Consider the following 13016-nt stretch of genomic DNA (forward strand, 5'->3'; position numbering starts at 1 on the left):
ATAAGAAACTGGGAGGGCTTCTGTAAATCTGGGACTGTCCCTGGAAAACAGGGACACTTGGAGGGTCTACTGGCCATCACTGCCTCCTGTGGGAGGGAGTTCCATAGTTTGTGCTTCAGGAAGAAGTCCCTCTTTTTATCTGCCCTGAATCTTCCAACATTCAGCTTAATTGGATGTTCACGAGTTCTAGTGTTACAAGAGAGCGATCAAAATGTTTCTCTATCTACTTTTTCAGTGCAATGCAAAATTTTATAAACTACCATAATGTTGCCTCTTACTAGCCTCCAAAGAAGCATTGAGAACTCAAGGCCAATCTCCTTACCCTAGTAGTCTAGAAATGGCTGAAGTTAGGGAAATAGGAGTCTAGATTTGTTTACCTTTAGAAAACTAGTTTCAAGAGCTGACCTCATCTATGCCACTCTTTGCGAGACAGAACACCCACTTGGGGAAGAATATTCCTTGACAAATGAATGAATGAATGAATGAATGAATGAATAAAAAAACAAACGCATAAGCTTTCTTCTGAACACAGTAGCAGACTTTGGGCTCTCAAATTTCAGTGGCACCCTGTGTGACACTAAAATTCAACACACACACACACACACACACACACACACACACCACCTCTCATACTCCCTTCTATGGCACTGTTGTGGCACCCCTGCAGTGTGCCGCCCAGTGCAGCCAAACCAGTCTTGCTACCCTAAAACCACCTCCGCTGAACATGGCAACAGGTTTCCTTGAGTACTTACTTTTCTGCTTCTGCTAGATTGACTGCTCCGTCCAGGTGGGAAAGTAGGATGTGCATGAGGTGCCCGTGTCTCCCTTTCTTTAAATAAGACCCCTCATTAAACAGACACCCTCCCCTCCCCTCTGATAAGATTATTGCTCTGCATTCCAGAGCCTAGGATTCCATTGTGAAGCCTGAAGTCTGGGGGGGAACATGGATCCGACTGGGCTTCTTTGAGGGCAAAAGAGTCTTTTTGATTAGCTGTTCACGCTCCCCCTTTAAAAAGTGCATTTAATTCAATTGTTATTTTTCTTTATATCCCAAAGCAGGCCCAGGACCATATCGTTAATTAGCACTGAGTCACCTGTGAGTGACAGGGAAGATGAAGAAGGTGATGCTGATTATCATAGTATAGCATCATAGAGTTGGAAGAGATCCTTAAGGGTCCTCTAGTCCAACCCCCTGCAACCACAGCTAAGGGACCCCCTAAGGCAGCCTTTCTCAACCTGTGGGTCCCCAGATATTGTTGAACTACAACTCCCATCATCCCTAGCTAGCATGGCCAGAGCTCAGGGATTATGGGAGTTGTAGTCCAAAAACATCTGGGGATCCACAGGTTGAGAACCACTGCAGGAGTTCAGCAATATAATTAAAAAGTAGTTAGTGCCGAGGACACATATAGTGGTTGAGGACAGTGTGAAGCCAAAGGAGGGAAGGAAGAGGTGAATGATAATTGTTTTTAATGACCATGTGCTGGAACTACTAGATAAGGTGAATCATCTTTCGATATTTTGGACAAGTAACAAAACCAACCACCATTTAACTTAGGCAGCAGCTAATTGGCCTCTTCAGAAGAACGGTGCGAGCAGAAAGCTGTTAATGAAAGGGGCAAGAGCCCTCAATATATACAAGGGGTGGCTTCAAGAGAAAGGGCCTTCTCCATATGATCCCTACCTCAATTTATGCCTGCAGGCACAAGGAATCCTAGGCTTCAATGCTTTTTATGCACGCATGATATCTGATATGAGTATTTTCATCTTGGGCTCCCTACTGAGCACTTATTTGCTTTATCCTTTATACTGATTTGTATACAGTTACATAGATATTTCTTTTCCTGATAGTGTTTGTATGGTTTTGTCATGGCCTTTGGCTAGTACAATAAAGCATATCTTGCTTTGATTTGCTTTATAGTACTCTTGTCTTCAAAGCTAGCACTCAAACACAGACACTTTGTTCAAGAGAAGGGCTGATCACTCCAGGAGTGTGATCCTATTAAATGTTGATTTGAAGTTTTACATCTGCCCAACCCCTGCAGGCAATAACCATTTTTAGAAAAACCAGACAAATGTTGTTCCTGGATAAGGGAGACATAGCGACACATGTAGGGAGGAGGGTATTGGTTTGTGGTGTTTGGTTTTGTTTTGTTCTTATTTTTATAATGTATTTTGTGCTTCGATATTGCATTTTTATGTTGTGAACTGCCCTGAGATCTGCAGATGAAAGGCAGTATACAAATTTAATAATTTAATAGCCTTGCTGGCAGGGGCCAGTGGCTCACCTAGTCCAGCATCCTGTTCTCACAGTGGCAGCCTAGATGCCCCAATGGGAAACCAGAAAGCAGAACCTGAGCACAAGAGGACTCGCCTCTTCTGATGTTTCCAGCAACTGGGATTCAGACGCATTACTGTCTCTGACTGTGGAGGAAGAGCATAGTCATCGTGGCTACCAGTTATTGATGACCTAAGCCATCCTTGTAGGTGACCTTCACTGCCTCCTGTGGAAGCAAGTTCCACAGTTCATGCACTACGTGAATAAGTCCTTTTGTTTATCTCTCCTGAATCTTCCAACATTCAGCTTCATTGGATGTCCATGCTCTAGTGCTATGTGGGAGGAAGAAAAAACTTCCCTCTGCCGACTCTTTCCAGGCCATGCATAATTGTATAATCTTTTATTATGTCGCCTCTGACTTGCCTGTCTCTGAACTAAAAAGTCCCAAATGCCGCAACCTTTCTTCATAGGAGACTTGCTCCATTGTCTCTGATGGTGCATGACAACTCACTTGAGGATCTTGGGCAAGCTAGCCACTCCTTCCTGAGCTTAATCTACCTCACAGGGTTGTTTTGAATTGGGGCAGTAGCCCTCATGTTCACCTTTGAGGAAAAGCAGTAAACCAAACAACGCATAATAATGAGTTCCTTTTTATTAAGTTTTTGCAAGTCCACACGTTATGTTATTGGACACCAATCACACACTAGTGATCTACTTCACTGAAATGGTGGATGGGCACATGATCTGCCCAGCAGTTCAGACATGAATGGGCAGTATCCTATACCCAGCTCCCTTGCTGACCTTCACACACCCTTAACTGACCCATGCAAAATACATGAAAGTCACGTCTCTCTTCCCCCACCCTCCCTTTATCGCTGAACTTCCAGCTCAATGAAATGCAGAAGTGGCAAACTCTCCCTGCTTTGTATAATTCCTTGTCATTGTCAAGATCAAACAGTGCATGAAAGTGAAATGATGGCTCACTGGAAAGCATCATTGGAAAGATCAGGCCAGCCTCTGTTCAAGTAGTTGTTCAGAGCAGCATCTAACCATCAAGGATCAGCCTTTGAAGGAGCACATCTTAGATCCAGAAACACCCATGTCAAGTAGCTGCCCTGTTCATCTTCTGTAGCATCCTGCCCTGCTTTCTTGTGCACAGAAAACCCAGAAATACATCACACAATACATTTTGATAAGCCATACAGTGTTAAGAATTGCAAGACTGTAACATCTTTAAGTTGGAGGAACATAAGAGAAGCCTTGACGGTTCAGGCCAGTGACCCATCTAGTCCAGCCGCCTGTTCTCACAGTGGCCAACCAGATGCCCCAAAAGAAAGCCCCCAAGCAGGACCTGAGCAAAAGAGCACCCTCCCCTCCTGAGATTCTCAGCAACTGGTATTCAGAAGGATTGCTGCCTCCAGAAGTGGAGGCAGAACATAGCTATTGTGGCTAGCAGCCTCCTGTAGTTTCTCCATGAGAGCCATCTTCAAATATCTTAAGGGAAAGCTTGTTTTCTCCTGCTCTGAAGGGTAGGACCAAAACAAGGAAATTCCAACTAAACATCAGGAAACTTTCTGACGGTATGAGCCCTTCAACAGTGGAACAGACTTCCTCTGGAGGTGATGGGCTCTCCTTCATTGGAGGTTTTTAAGCAGAGGTTGGATGGTCATCTGTCATGGATGCTTTAGTTGAGGTTCCTGCATTGCAGGGGGTTGGACTAGATGGGTGTCTCTTCCAACTCCATGATTCCCATCAACCTCAGCTGCTGTGACCAGTGATCATGGATGATGGGGACTGTGGTAGATACAGAGAAAGTGAGTCATGCTTATGTCCCATTGCTGTGAACAGAACTTCAACCAATTTCTACTAACATTTCTCAGTAATTTTACTGCAACTTAACATCACAATTTTTCTCTAGATTGGAAAATATTAAAACTTGTATTGGCCCCTCTGATTCATCTTTAACTACCCATGTTTCTCATACTTTAAATTCTTACCCCTCTTCACACCCCCACCCCCAAAAGTGGAGTTAAAATCTGCTGTGTGAGCACTTTTCATTGCAGGACTTACACTGGGGTAGACCTGCAACATAGCCCTCCTTGATGAACATCACCTGTGTAGTAGCAAACAATGTACCTGAATTTCAACAGCTTGCCATTTATCATTTTTGTTCTGTAAAAAGAAAAAAATGCTAAAGGTTCCAAAATAGCTGACATAACCTATTCAGTTTTGCCATTTTGCTGTTTTTTCATCTCAGCAAAGATATTGGGTTTAAAAAGAAGTTTCATATAGTTTTTCAAATGAAAACTGATCCAGGGAAACTGGTTAAAGTGCTCTTCTCCTGATGCAACACACTCAGCTTTATTTTGGAACATTTTAACACGCTGAGATGCACTTGAATTCTGCTCAGGGTAGAAAATTGCCCCATAAAATTGCCCCCCCCCCAATTGCTTGGTTTCTGACTAGGAGGGCTAAGGTGCCACAAGACTCTTCCTTGTTCTTGGTGCAAGAGGCTAACCTGGCTGGCTGCACCTCTGGGATTAATCTGCCTTGAGCATCACAGCAGACATGTTTTAGCCTAAGCCTGAGAAACAGATAACACAGAGACTCTTCAGGAGTTAATCCTTGTATCCAACCTGGAAACTCCACATTTTAGACAGCTCCTCCTTTTCATTGAAAGAAACTCACTAGGGGAAAGCAGTGGAGGCTGGTGCTCTTTGGGATTGGTGGGACGGGAGGCAAAGGAGGCAAAGGAACCCAACAGTAGGTGGCACCTGGGCCAATTAGGTCAATTAGTAGGTGGCACCTGGGCAAAGCCAATTAAGTCTCATTTTGTCCCCATCCTGCCCTTGGCAGGGCAGCACTGAGACTAAGGAGGAAGAAGTTGACATTCAGTAGCAACCCTCAGACTGGGTCTAAGGAGGAGGGCAGGTGGGTGAGGGGCTGGATGAGGCCAGCCTGAGGTTGGTAGAGCTGTGCCCCAACAGGCACTCCTGGGGCGAGGCTTTCAGGATGACAGAGGAAATGTTTTCACAAGCCAACGACAACCCAGTTTTGCTTTTTTTTTTTCTCCCGGCAAGAAAGCAGTTTCTCAAAGATCCAAAATGTGGGAGTGGGAATGGAGAGATCAAGATGACTGCTTAATCCCTTATCTCCTCCCTGATCCAACAGAATTAGAAAATATTCCACCTAAAGCAAAAGAAACCAGGGCAAACACAATGGACTGGTTGTCTAGCATCACAAAGACAAACACCATAAAATCTATTTCCACATCACTTAGGTGAATTATATAAAAGCAGAATGTCCCGTTCATTTGTGGGAGACTTTGTCTTCACCGAATGTCCTCTGAGGTGGAGCACATGCACCAATATCTACGGAATCTTCTTTGAATTTAACAAATTGAACTATTAAAAAAAAAATCAAACCAGTCCCAAATCTTGAAGCTTAGATACTGCAGATACAGGAGCAATAACAAACAAAACAAACAAACAAACAAAAACTCCTAACCTTCCAGTATCAACAAGAAGCAGATTCCTCCTGCCTTCACTTGATTGCAGGTATTGTTTGGGCTTGAGTGTAAATCAAATTACTTAATTAGGCTGGAAGAAACAGCAGGAGTGGGATTTGTCAAATGGGCTTTAATTCCTCAACCGAAAATTTTCTCCAGGTGTAAGGTAAAGATAACAGCTGCTTCCCGCCCCCCGCCCCCCCTTTGTTTTCAAACACACCCTTCTGAAAGCAGGACAAGTTTCTGTTCCTGGGATGGAAGCTGAGTGGGGTTGTCTTATATACGGAAGGTCCTCCAGGACTGGTCCAGGTCCTTTGAGTTCCTGAATGAATATGAACATAAGACAAGCCCATCTAGTCTAGCATCCTGCCACCTAGATGCCCCAATGGGAAACCCACAAGCAGGTCCTGAGTACAATGGCAACACTCTCTCCACCTGCAATTCCAAGCAGCTGGTATTCAGGGGTACAATGCCTCCAAAAGTGGAAGGAGAATCTAAGAAGCACCTGCTGGATCAGGCCAAAGACCCATCTTGTCAAGCATCCTGTTCTCTCATTGGCCAACTAGATACCCCAATGGGAAACCTGAAAGCAGAACCCAAGCCCAAGAGCCCTCTCCCCTCCTGTGGTTTCCAGCAAGTGGTATTCAGAAGCATGACTCTCTCTGACCATGGAGGCAGTGCAGAGCCAGCTCTACTATTAGGTAAACTGTGGCCCCCAAGGTAGCAGCCCTGAGGGCCCCCCCCACCTGCCCTGCTGCCTGTTCAGAAGCAGTGCTGTTATTGGTGCCAAATTCAGCTGAAATGTCTGAAATTGTGCAAGATCTTGCGAGTGCACATGATTTCAGCAAGATCTTGCCTGAAATTAGTGGTGATGTTGGTGCTGCGTCTCTGCCAGTGGTGGTGGCAGGGCAGAGAGAGGTGTGGCATTGGTGGGAGCAGGTATGGTGGCGATGGGAGCAGCAGGACAGGGCAAGAGGACACTCCCCCTTTTGCTTCAAGCGGTGAAATGGGATGCACCACCCCCAAGGCAGTGCAGAGCTATCATGGTTAATAGCCATTGATAGCCCTCTCCTCCATGAATTGGTCCAGTGCTCTTTTCAAGCCTTCCATGTTGGTGGCCATCACCACTTCCTGTGGGAGGGAGTTCCACAGTTTAACTCTGTGCTGAATGCAGAAGTTTTTTATCTGTCCTGAATCTTCCAATGTTCAACTTCACTGGATACCCACAAGTCCTAGTGTTATGAGAGAACTTGTGGACATCTCATGAAGCTGAAAGCTGGCAGTGTCTCCCACCACCCCTGGGCACAGAAGGGTAGATAAGCCTGACAAGGAGAATAAAAAAAACCACACACACACACACCTCCCAATATGAGGCACAACTAACGATGTCTGGAATGCAGCTATATAAATGGTTACTGGCCAGTTGTTACTCTGGTACACCATTCCCTGTGTGTTTAGAGGAACATTTATTTGTCTGTCATACTTTTTGCGTTTACTGCGGAGAATTAACATGGATGGACACTCACATGGGGGTGGGGGGCAGCTGGAACACTTGGAGGATAATCAGATCTAGCAACCTTCCCTGTGAATCAGAAAGGATGCATGCCCTCCCTTCGCCATCAATGTGAATAAATCTTCATGTAATATTTTGTGCACTCTCCACAACAACCAGTATCAATCTTAAATGAATTAATGTTGAGGGAATTGGCCCTTGAGAGCAGTTAATTGATGCTGTGCCTACCTTGCAAATATAAGATGTGGGACACTTGGCTTGCCAGTAGTACATGTGAAAAGGATCTAGGGATCTTAGCAGACCACAAGCTTAACATGAGTCAACAGTGTGATGCAGCAGCAAAAAAAGTGAATACTACTCCAGGCTGCATCAACAGAAGTCTAGTGTCCTGATCATGAGAAGCCATAGTACTGTTCTACTCTGCCTTAGTCAGGCCACACCTGGAATAAATACTGTGTCCAGTTCTGGTGTCACAATTTAAGGAGGATACTGACATGCTGGAACGTGTGCAGAGGAGGGTGACCAAGATAATCAAGGGTCTGGAAAGCAAGACTTATGAGGAATGCTTGAGGGAGTTGGAAAAGAGGGGACTGGGAAGAGATATGAAAGCCATCTTCAAATAACTCAAGGGCTGTCTCATGGAAGATGGAGCAAGCTTGTTTTCTGCTGCTCTAGAGCGTAAGATGCAAACCAATAAATTAAAATGATAAGAAAGGAGATTCTGGTTAAACATTAGGATGACCTTCTGACAGTAACAGCTGTTGAACATTGGAACAGACTCCCTTGGAAGGTGGTGGGGTCTCCTTTGTCAGAGGTTTTCTAATGGAGCTTGGAGGGCCATCTGCCAGGGATTCTTTAGCTGTGCTTCCTGCATTGCAAGAGGTTGAGCTAGATGGTGCTTGGGGTACATCCCAACAATTCTACGATTCTATGCTCAAACAGCATTTGCAGATTTTTTAAAGACTGCCAGAAGGAGTGAACGGAGACTGTATAGCAGGCAAACAATGCTTTTTTCACACAACTTCCAATTCACCAGTGCACAGAGATGATGGTCTCCACTTTCTATTTTTCAAGCCCCAGTTGGCTGTGATATTAACAGCCTTAATAACCTCTCCCTGCAAAAGTATACCACAGTAAATTTGAAGGCCTTAAGGATTTGGTGCCTGTTAACTGGACACAGGCTCCCCATACCCTGCTGAGATAAGATGAATTATGTCACCAATTGTATTAGTTGTATTATTTATCAGTTTGTATCTCTATGTACAAATTAACATGTGGACAGTTTATCTGGATCTCTGTCCTCGCCTCTACTCCCCGAAGTCTAATTGCCCACCAATAGGTTTTGACAGGCCTTGCTCTGTCAATCAGACAAAGCAGGACACTCTATCTGTGTGCTTTAAATGTCTGGTGTGGATCTGCCCCAAAGCTCCCTTTCTTTTAAGTTAGGTATTTTACATGGCATGGAAGTTGGTTCTTAATCTTGGCTCCTCTCATGCCAAGCTCAAGACACCAGCCAGGTAATGCTGGCAGAAGAATTGTCTTCTCCAGGGATTCCTAGGGAACTTTGCCCATGAATGGATTGTTCCAATACCCTTCAAAATGTTTCCGTAGGCAAATCCAGGTGGCGGTTCAGAGTTGTGTGGAACTGCTTACCTACCTCACCTGAGAAATATTCTGTTATTGAAAGGAAACACTTCCTTTGCAACTCCTTGAGTGTTTTCCCCTCCACAAGAATCTCCAGATTCATTTCTCTTGAGAAGGAATCTCTCAGCAACTCATATCAAAATCCTTTCTCCCATTCCTACAGGGCAGAAACAATGGGAGATCTCCTGGACCACTGTATCTAACCAGGCTCCATCATAAGAAATTGCTGGCCCATTTAGTCAGCCTCCTGTTCTCAGTGGCCAGCTAGCTGCCCCAATGGGAAGCCTATAAGCCAGGCCTGAGCACAAGAGCACTCTCCCCTCCTGTGCCTCCTATTCAGAGGCATACAGCCTCCAGCAGGGGGGGCAGAACATGAGGTGAACCCTGCTGGATGAGGACAAATGAGGTCCATCTTGTCCATCCTGTTCTGGCAGATGCCCCAATGGGAGACCCAAAAGCAGAAGCTGAACAATTCTCCCTACTTGTGATTCTCAGCAACAAGAAGAGCTTGCCTGCTGGATCAAGCCAAAAACGGTGCATCTAATCCAACATTCTGTTCCCACAGTGGCCAACTAGATGCCCCAATGGGAAACCTGCAAGCAGGATTTGAGCACAAGAGCTCTTTCCCCTCCCGAGGTTTCTGGCAACTGGCATTCAGAAGCATTATTGCCTCCATCTGTGGAGGTGGAGCATGACTAGTAGTTGTTGATAGCCTTCTCCTCCATGAATTTCTCCAACCCACTTTTGAAACCACCCTTTGCCTCCCTGTTAGTGCCAAGAACACACCCGCTTCCTCCGTCTCGCCTCTTCTCTCTACCAGTCCTTCAGCATCAAACTGCTAAAGAGTTTGCTGCAAAACCATTGCCAGATCTGTCCCATAAGTGCTTGGAAGTGAGTGGAATTGGCCACAGCAAACTAAGGCAGACACCCCATTTTCGAACATCTGGGCTTGATGGAGAACAGCTTGCTCTGCTAACTATCTCTCTTATGAGCCCCCCCCCACTGCAGTCTCTTTACAAACTAAGCACCACAGTTGGAGTTGTGACATTTACTTAAAGCTCCTTTGGCAATCCTGTTTTCTGTTGTTTGCTGTGAAAGCCTGAGATGACAAAGAAAAGTAAAGAAATACATATTAACCAAGCTTTTCTACCTAGACATGATTTCTGCCATGCAACAGCAGCTGAGGTATGGAGGGCTTGAGGACAGGTGGGAAGCAATTTCTGAAGTTATCAGTGACCCACAGATAATAAGCCCTCTCTGATTGCTTCTGCAAGACCTTAATGGGATTGGAAGAAATGAGAGGCTTGGGGGAATCTTGAAAGGTGCACAGCTTCTGTCTGATGCAAAAATGAGCCCATGGCCTTCTGTCCTCCCTGGGCAATAGAGACACTGCTGGAGCAAGGGGGATGTGGCAACCACCACTACTGTTATAAGGTTGGGGGTTAGTTTAGATGATCTCCATGGGTCCCTTTCAAACTTGTGACCCCATGACTGTGAGGTTAAGATCTACAAGAGGAAACCTGGTAAACTGGTCAGACCAGTCCAAAGAGACTGCCATAGAAACATATGGATGCAACCCAAACTCAATCCAATGCAACCCAAACTCAAATTGACTCTGGATTCCTTCCAGTTTTGGGAACTGACAATAGACAGGTTAACAGAAATGAAGGTGCTGAATGACAGGGAGAGGGGGCAGTGAGAAAGAATAATAGGGTGAGTTGTTTTCCCCCCTGATCCTGATAGTGTATTGAAAGTTCAATTCAATCCTCACCAAATGTGGGAGCTGTGGAGCCCATATTTTCCTGGTAAGGAGAAGGTAAGTAGACTGATAACCATCCTTGGGGCTGCTTCACACATAATGCATTTCCTACAGGACCATGGAAGTTGTGATTGTGAAGCTGAGTTAGATCATTGCTCCATATAACAAAGAATGGGCTATTCTGACTGGCAGCCAGTCTCTCCAAAGAACTTGGGGAATAGGCCATTCTCGTCTCTGCTGTCCATGATTCACTTTTAATGGGAGATGCTGGTAGTCAAACCTGGGACCTTCTGTATGCAAGCAGGTCCTCTCCTACTGAGTGACAGCCCATGTGCCTGTTTGGACATGTGGACAGTGGTCCCCCCCCCCAATATTTATAGAAGCATGTTGTGTGAAGCACTTGCAGGTATTAGTGCCAGTGGGAATCCCAGATTCTGAAATCGGGTGGCAGTGCAGTTATTGATTATCAAGAGCCAGTTTGATCAGTTGAATGGTCTTTGGGGAGGCTTTGGGGAACAGAGGAAGCTGCCTTGTATGAAGTCATTGGTCCACCTAGCTCAGTATTGTCTACACTGGCTGGCAGCAGCTCTCCAGGGGTTTCAGGCAAGAGTTCTCTTCAAGCCCTACTGAAGATGCCATTAAGGATTGAACCTGGGACCTTCTGCATGACACTCAGATGCTCTACTACTGAGCTAGAGCCCTACGTTTGTCAAGATCCTGGTCCTCATGGTTCTGAAAAAACCTCACGGTTTTTTTTTAACCTCATGGTTAAATAGGAGAATAGGAAGCTGCCCTATATTGTGTCAGACCAATGGCCCACCTAGGTTGGTATTATCTACCCTGATTGAATGTGGTTCTCCAGGGGTTTCAGCTAGCAAGTCTCCCAGATCTACCTGGAAATGGCAGGGGCTGAAGCTGGGAACTTCTGCATCTCAAGAAGATGCTCTATGACTAGGCTGAGCTTTCCCCATTTAAAACTTTTTCCCCTAGATATATGGGCCACAGAGAATTTGATAGTCACCATGTGAAATATGAGCCTCATTTGCCTATGTGTGTACGTGCGGGGAAGCACTGGGTGCTCAGGATTTGCTGGATTTGGGGGCATGCATTAATTCTGCCTTTATTACATCACAGCTTGCTCCCTCATCTGAAGGCAATGTGATTCTTCAGAGGTGTCTGCCCTTTTTGCTTTCTGCAGAACTGAGACACAAGGGCAAATTCCTCTATAGGAACACAGGATGCTACTTTATACAAAGTCCGACGGTTGGTCCATCTAGCTTAGTACAGTCAAAACTAACTAGCAGAGGTTCTCCAGGGTTTCAAATAGGGAGTCAACCCAGCCCTGTCTGGGGATGCCAGATATTGAACCTCTGGCCTTCTCAGTGCTTCCCCTTCCCCACCCGCAAGAGAAATAGGTGCTGGAACTCACCACAATGTTGTTACAGTAAGTCGTTGGGCAACTCAGGGCAACCCTGAACAATTGCCGGTTTGACAACAAACCCACGGAGGTACTAAAAGCTACTGCAAGTTGTCTCCCTAACCAGTTTGGAGTTCACCCCTGGTTCTGGTGCAGGTCAGATAAATGCACCCCTGCTTCCCTTATTCTCTTAGATTCAGGCAGGTGGCTAGGGCATCTCAGAAAGGCCCTTGCAGAAACACACACATGTGCAACAGTAGAGGCCTGGCAGGAAAGCTTAAAGCCTGCCGCTGCTACACGGGAGACTGATTGAAGAAAATGGAATATGAATTGGCCCCACCCCATAGCTTGACCAGTCATGGCTAGGAGCTAGGTGGAGTCATAGTTCTGAAAAAATTGTAGACTCACACATGCTGACCAGCTTCCATTTTGACTTGACATGTTTGCTTTGGGCTTCTCAGAAGTACATAAAAGGCAAGAAGCAGGTGGGAGGATTGCCAGCCCACAATGGCACCCACCTGAGAAGTGCCAGAACTGTGCTTCGACACACTCCGACTGAAAAAAAAAAAGCACTGGACCTTCTGCATGCATAGCAGGTACTCTGGCACTGAGCTGCGGATGCTCTTGATGAACACAGGAAGCTGCCTTATTATGCTGAGACAGACCATTAGTTCATCTAGTTCAGTATTGTTTACAGTTTTCCAGGGTTTCAGACAGTGGGTCTCTCCCTGCCCTATCTGGAGAGAGATGCTGGGGACTGAACCTAGGATCTTCTGCATCTTCTGCTTTACCACTGAGCTCTGCCCCATTGAAAATACAGCCCCCTCCTTGCTTGTGGCTCTTTCTCACAACCTCCAGTGTGTTTTCCTGCTCAGATTCTTTTGGCTCAGGGCCTGT

At 45.7% G+C, this 13016-nt stretch overlaps 1 protein-coding gene across 3 annotated transcripts in view; it reads right to left on the bottom strand.

The window, feature by feature from the left end:
* The window catches only part of QRFP (pyroglutamylated RFamide peptide), a 135938-nt gene that overhangs the window by 10911 nt on the left and 112011 nt on the right, over nucleotides 1–13016 (bottom strand). The window contains exon 1 of one of the 3 annotated variants that reach the window (XM_083596632.1): nucleotides 12638–12724. The exons of 1 other annotated variant lie outside the window; for it this stretch is intronic. In XM_083596632.1, the coding sequence (XP_083452758.1) occupies nucleotides 12638–12706 (69 nt within the window). In that variant the 5' untranslated portion in view covers nucleotides 12707–12724. Of the gene's footprint in view, nucleotides 1–752; nucleotides 10511–12637; nucleotides 12725–13016 lie in introns of those variants that run through there. One more of the 3 variants, XM_083596634.1, reaches the window with a different exon arrangement.

This window comes from Podarcis filfolensis, assembly GCF_964270895.1.
Source record: "Podarcis filfolensis genome assembly, chromosome: Z".
Lineage (NCBI taxonomy): Eukaryota > Metazoa > Chordata > Lepidosauria > Squamata > Lacertidae > Podarcis > Podarcis filfolensis.